At 46.4% G+C, this 7024-nt stretch overlaps 1 protein-coding gene across 1 annotated transcript in view; it reads right to left on the bottom strand.

Annotated features, from left to right (window-relative positions):
* Positions 1–6802: 6802 nt before the first annotated feature.
* T265_07228 (hypothetical protein) overlaps positions 6803–7024 on the bottom strand; it is a gene marked incomplete at both ends in the record, with an annotated part of 6939 nt that continues 6717 nt past the window's right edge. Inside the window, one exon of the mRNA XM_009172693.1 lies at positions 6803–6964. Coding sequence (XP_009170957.1) covers positions 6803–6964 — 162 coding nt within the window. The remainder of the gene's footprint in view (positions 6965–7024) is intronic.

Below are 7024 nucleotides of genomic sequence, written 5' to 3'. Positions count from 1 at the left end.
CTCGGGGACTGTGCCTACCTGATGTGCCCCAAGCGGAAGGGCGAAACCGGTTGTGGGCTGTCGACAAGTTTTCAGCAACCTTGTGAATAGTTTCCTTTATGAAAATTAGAGTTCTTCCTCGTCATGATTTTAGAGCGAATTCGCAAAATGTAATTGTTGTGTTTACGAAAACATTGGAAAAGAGAAGAATACCAGGCTTCTGGTCACACTCCTTGCTCAGTCATGAATTTGGAACAAAAAACTCAAGTGCCATGGAAAAAGTCACTTTCTTGAATCAGCCGAGGATGAGATTCATTTTGTCCGGTAAGATTCACCAATGCCACAGTTTTTTCTACTCTCTATCATCGATCACAGGTAATTTCTCGATTCGCAAAGGATGCACTGAGTCCTTTTGTTCAGAGGATGAATTCGTGCGAAGCAAAATAGTTCCAGTCGAACAAAAGTTCTTCATAGAGGCTATCAGGATGAAATCGCTGATGGTGAAGCGTCCTGAACGCGCGTGAAAATGGCGTGTCCGAGTAAACAGCAACGCTCAGCGCGCTCATATTCTCTCAGGACTGAGTCTGCACGAAGCACGTTCCAAAATTCTATTCATTACTATGCTGTCATCCCCTTCAAAATTGTCCTCTTTCGTCTAAACCTCGCCGAAGGCCACAGTTTAGTGACAGCGTTCGCATAGAATCCTGCGCGTTATTGATCGCATTCGCGAGTGAAGTTCGTTTGCCAAAGTCATGTCAACTCGTCACGAGTTCTGTCACTCGCCGTAATTGTGTTTGGACTGGCTCCATTTTTTGCCACCGTGTCACTTCAACCATGTTCTCTCACCATGGCATGTCTAATACAATGGGTGAATTGACATTTTTTGTGCGCGACGATTCTGTGGTCGGAATATATGGTCCATAACCCCGGTTGCATGCTGCTAAGGAAAGGAAAAAGGAAATCGTTCAGCTGTAGCACCCTTTCCGATGCCTAGTTGTTATGCCACCCGAAGAAAGCACGAGGGCTGGGATACTGCCAGGTTGCCCAAGCCCAGACAGGGGAAGTCGAGAGGCAGAGGTCGGATTCGAATCACGGACCTTCCGGTCAGTAAATTCGCGCTCTAACCACTTGGGCCATCTTGCCCAGGTAAGGTAATATAACCGAATCTCCCCAGTTTTCTTGGTTTATAGACGTCACCAGTGGATATCTTACGGGTGTCCGTTACTTCAAACGTATACGCCCGCGAAACTTCAGTTATTTCCTTATCCGTGTGATTCAACGAGGGAGGTGCTCTTCACACAAGTCGGTCGACATTCCCAAGGACTAGAACACCTGGAGCAATTAATCTACTTGGAATGCAGCGAAACCATAATACGGCGTGAGATATTCTGGGTCCGAAGGCCACCAGCTTGTTTCAATGCTGTAACAGCGTAGGATTCCTAAAGACTTCAATGGCTTCTTCGGTTACGGTCACGCAAAAAGCTCACAAATTTCCCCCTTGTTCCGCATCTGCTGATTCGCCAATCTGTAGTATCTGCTGCTGACCCGCTTCAGTGCCCAGTGCCGAAAAAAAAGAACCACAGAAGGGAACATAACAGCTATATTCCGATCAATCAAGTGCGAGAGTGTGAGTGCGTGCGAATGCGAAGGCACAACAGTCCCAAGCTATTTGCTGGAGGAACCTGACTAACTTGGTCCAATGCTGACGCACGCAGTCTGGCTTTGGTACGAGGCTGTACCTTGCTGCATATTGCGGGGGCGTTGTCTGACCTTGATCAACGCTGACTAGCGCTGTCTGGGTTTGATACAGGGCTGTGAAGCGCTGCCTATTGCGGGGGCGTTGTCTGTCTGGTCAACATGTAGCGGAGCTGAGAGTCTCGGTAGATTTCGGGCACTCAGCGGTTGCTTTCAGGTATCTGACCTTCCTGATAGCATCATTGATTGGCATCAGAGCGGCGGATTAAACGAGAAATGTGCAGTTCTTCCGAATTCGACTCATCAACTGGTTGAACACAGAACTGAGGTTACCTGACCTTGCTATGTTGTTATTGTTATCTTCCGTCGCCTCAAGATGGCGTGAAAACAAGCGTGAAATGGATGATGAGGTCCGTTTGATAATACCAAGACACTGAGTGCATACTGACCTTGAATGGTAGCTGAAAAGTAATATCTATTTTTCACTCTTGTGCCAGAGAATCTAAATGGTATTCGACTCGCGAAACTTGACAGGGATGTGCGCCTGAATGCCGATGCGAGCACTTTCGATGTACATACATGCATGCACATATATGAGTGTAACTCAGCTACACCAACCGGATCCTCTGGCAGTCCGACGTTTTGATAGCAGTACCCACGGAAAATGGTTAAGTTGGTCTGATGTGCCAGGCAGCAGTGGACGTCAGGCAGTTAGTTTCATCTTACTCAGGACTTCATCCTGAACGACAGTCGGCGAGAATCAAATCCATCAAACTCAAGCCCCTGATCCATCGGGGTAAGGCTGGTTGGCTTGTTCACCAATAATAATGTGTTTATGTCATTCTGCCCTAGACGGAGAACGCAGGTTTTGTCAACAGTCCATTGCGTTATCTGAGGAGGCGAGTTGTGGTGTAACACTGTTGCCCTGACACAAGTAACTGACTATAAAGGTCGTTGGAACCCCCTTGATAGCTCAAAACTGGCTTCGTCCTTTTTGAAACTCATCAGGCGTAGACCCCGAACTGCCCTCAAACAAGTGTTCCAGGTGAACACTAAATCGCATGTAAATGACGAATTGTATCCGGTTGCAAAGCGCACTGCAGACATGTGGGAAAAGATCTACATGCAACATCCACCTACGGTATTCTTCAACTGAATATCACTCTCAAGCTGGCACGGCATTCGCCGACGCTCAGAACCCCAAGACGAGCGTAAACGGAAGTGGCTGTCGGTGAGTCCTCCGAAATTCCTCAAGAAGCCATTCCACTTCGCCTCGGATATCATGCTAACGAAGTCATCAAGTGGGTTTCCCGAAGCACATCCTTTTGAAGAATGACGCAAACGAACCGTTCAGTTTGATCTGTACTTTGCCAGGAGAACTGTTGTTTCTCTAGCGTCAAAGGATTCCATCTTGTACAGCGTTAAGAGATCAAGAACTTTATTCAGGCCACTGAGCAAAATATGTGGACCAAAATGCAATGGCCTCAGAAAAGACGCAACGCTCTACGCTTGTAGACACCTCGTAGCAGACCAGGACCTATCAGAACTGCACTCGGTAATCAGGAGCATAGTCAATGTGAACAGCTGTAGAATAACCGTTTAGATGACACGTTTGTTTGAGCTCGAGACAGACCAGTGACTAAAGCGCGAACATCCGTACCTGAAGGTCAACGGTTCGAATCAAATACTTGTGTAACATTGACACTACTGATGGGGAGGCATGCGAGTAGTATGGTTTTTTCTTGTAAATTCGCTTTGCGTCCCTTGAAAATGGAGATATATTACGGAACTTGTGGAGCAGCTTTGTAACGTTTGCTTGCATGTGAGCAACAGTCAACGAATATCCAGGAAAGTTCAGGAAGACGCATTCAAGAGAAGGTGGATATTCAATTTTTGTAAATAAGATGCAAATGAGAGTTTTGCTTCCCTGTCCAGTAGTCTGTAACTGGTTAGTTGACATTTTTTAATAAATAACTCTACAGCAAACGCCTTCTTTCTTTCACTAATATCTGAAAGGCTTCAATCCAGGGCAACCTGACAGTTGATCGGGCTCCGTGCCTCCGGGTGGCAATGGGGCACCGAAAGTTTCTAACAACCGAACGCCTACTCATTTATTAAACAAAGCTGCTTCTGTTTTCAGACAGAACTGGCGTGAATTCACTGCCAAACTGGGGGACGATTTATTCATCCGGTCATTTATATCGAGATTCCCACCGAAGAGGTGCGATGACAAACTTCACCAAAAAACACCAGCGAGATGATGCATTCAGTGGAATCTCCAAGGCTTGAATGCACGGTCGGCTGACTTCGATGTTGTGGAGTAAAAGGGCCGTTAATGGTTGCTATGTCAACAGATCTGGGTCGATTGACACGTAGCATCAGATCTCTGCTTGCTTTCCCTTCGATCCTATTCGTTGTTGTTCGGGCGCCGCCCCGTATTCGACGCCGCGTAGACAGTGAGTTGCACCAACTATGCTAATGAACTGATCTCCATGCGCCTACAAACCCTCTTCGGATGCCAACCAGTCCGTGTAGCTTTATACACGTGTATTCAACGATAATGTCATATAGGAGATGCCTATCTAAACTCAGTGACGCCAAATTTCTTACTCGGTCACACGTATTAGTGTGGGGCAACCTTTTGTCATATTATTGTTAGGCGGAATTCCGCACCAAAACTGCATTACCGCTCGTAATTAGGTGCCGCTGCCACCAACACCCCTAACCCGCACGCGTTTGAAGAGAAGATCGGGCCACTTTCCGATCTACACCAAGGTGAACTTTGATTGGTGGACTTAACAGCCAATCACCATTCAGTATCCACCGCGTGCCGGTCGCGGTGCCACGTCCAGAAAGCGTCGGAGATACCAGAATGCTGCCACCTCATACACGTCAAATACGACCTTGTTTGGGGACATTTACTGCAAGTAGTGCGCATTTTGTGGTCCTTTTACCGAAAAGTTCAGACCAAGAACTGAGCTGAGCTACTACCGTTATTGCATTATTCGAGACTGAAAGTTTCCCCTGCCTTTCTCAAATCAATCAAATTCCTACATAACAAAGACGAGTTTGGCTTGATTCTGATTCTGATTGCTGAAAAAAATCTATTGGTATCCAGCTATTCCCAGGTTAAAACGTCTCAGACGTCAGCGAATATACACTCATCTCCAAACTAATTTGGTTCTTTCGAGAAACTCACCTGGAACCCAGCTGAATCTCTCGTTTATGATGTTCTCAGGCAACTGAATGTGCTGCACCAGGCCGCCTCATGTTTCAGTCGCTACGATATTCGAGATATCGCGATACATGTATATCTTTGTAATGTACTACTCATAAGGTTGTTAAAAATCGATTTACATTACCATTATACATGTATAGCGATATCTCGAATATCGTAGCGACTGAAATATGAGGCGACCTGGTGCAGCACATTCAGTTGCCTGAGAACATCATAAACGAGAGATTCAGCTGGGTTCCAGGTGAGTCTCTCGAAAGAACCAAATTAGTTTGCAGATGAGTGTATATTCGCTAATTTCGTGCAATTTGGTTTCAAGTAGAACATAAGGTTGACGGAAACCCGGGGGCTGCGCCTACCTGATGAGCCCCAAGAAGGGCGAAACCGGTCGTGGGCTGTCGATGGATTTTCAGCAACCTTATGAGTAGTACGTCTCAGACGTTCCTCTGTATTTATTAATACGATATTCTCAGGGTGAATTTAAGCGGTCCAGTTGTAGGTGAGGAGGAGTGTTCAACTAATATTTTGTCTGAAAACATCATAAACGAGAAATTCAGCTAGGTTCCAGGTGAGTCTCTCAAAAAATGACTGCAATCCTCTAATTTTGTGGGTTTTTTTCAAGTAGAACATAAGGTTGACGGGAATCGGGGACTGCGCCTACCTGATGAGCCTCAAGAAAGGCGAAACCGGTCGTGGGCTGTCGAGGAGTTTTCAGCAACCTTATGAGCAGTGCGTTACGCATGCGATGCCCCTTCATTTTAGTGAGACCAGTCTTTCAGAGGAGGAAGTATGGCACAATACGAAGAAAACTTCCGTCTGCGAAACCGTCGTTCGAAGAGCACTGAGACCATGTGAGGTTTTTTCCTTGATCAAAGGATAAGCGGCGTCGCGTCCTGTCTAAGTCGAGTTAACCACAAGGCTGATCAGCCACTCATGCGTTATTGTTCAAACCAATAGCTGGGAGTACGGGTACGAGACTCTTTTGAGTTCCTTGAGGTGTGCACCAATGGGGATTTTGTCGTGCTTCTCGGTTTTTCAGCATGAGATGGCTTTACTTGGGTATCGGTGACACTACTGATGAGGGAGGCATGTGAGTAGTATGTTTTCTTGTAAATCCGCTTCGCGTCTCTTGAAAATGGGGATATATTGTGGAATTTGTGGAGTCGCTTTGTAACATTTGCTTGGATCTGAGCAACGGTCAATGAATATCCAGAAAAGCTCAGAAAGCCGCGTTCAAAGAAAAGATGGATATCCAGTTTTCGCAAACCAGATGCACATGAGAGTTTTGCTTCCAATAGTCTGTAGCTGTTCAGTTGGCATTTTCTAATAAACAACTCCGCAGCGAAGGCCTCCTTCAATTCACTGGTAAAACGAAATCTCGACGGATAGTTAGAAAATCCCCTGACACTACCTTCAGACAAGAAATAGTTTACCTCACTTTCATACATGTATCAACCCATTTCAGATGATTTTTTGCACAACTCTGAAAGTAGCAGACCCCAACTCTTTGACCCTTTATTCCGATGGCATAGACGCAACATACCGCGAAAGCTCAGAAACGATGCTCTGGGTGTGCTGAGTTGGATGAACTCGGCCATCGATTCAGGTTCTGAGGAGGCTGGATAGTGATGGTTGGAGACGTCGGCTGATGTAGCGCAGAACTAAGCTCACTGACAGGCTTGTTATTCCCTGCCACGTCGTTAGGTATTGGCTGTGATGTACTTCTTCCAGGATTGGGCCACGTGACTCTCCCTGTGCTCGATTGGAGACAGTGAACGATTTGCCGGTCAACCGATTTCAGTCCCGTTCATGTTGTCAGTTTCTATTCAGACTGATAATGTAACTGTGTTGAAGTCACATTATGAGGGCGAGATGGCCCGAATGGTTAGAGCGCTAATTTACTGGCCCGAAGGTCTGTGATTCGAATTCGACCCCTGCCTCTCGACTTTTCCTGTCTAGGCTTCGGCAACTTGGCAGTATCTCAGCCCTCGTGCTTCCTTCTGGTGACATGGCAGTTAGGAACCAAAAGGATGCTACAGGTGAACGATTGTTTTGCTGAACGACTGTGTTGAAGATTTAGACACCTCGGATAGTTGTGGTATACCAGCCCTAGGT

This window comes from Opisthorchis viverrini (genome assembly GCF_000715545.1).
Source record: "Opisthorchis viverrini unplaced genomic scaffold opera_v5_164, whole genome shotgun sequence".
NCBI classification, from domain to species: domain Eukaryota; kingdom Metazoa; phylum Platyhelminthes; class Trematoda; order Opisthorchiida; family Opisthorchiidae; genus Opisthorchis; species Opisthorchis viverrini.
This window is presented reverse-complemented; position numbering and strand designations above follow the sequence as displayed.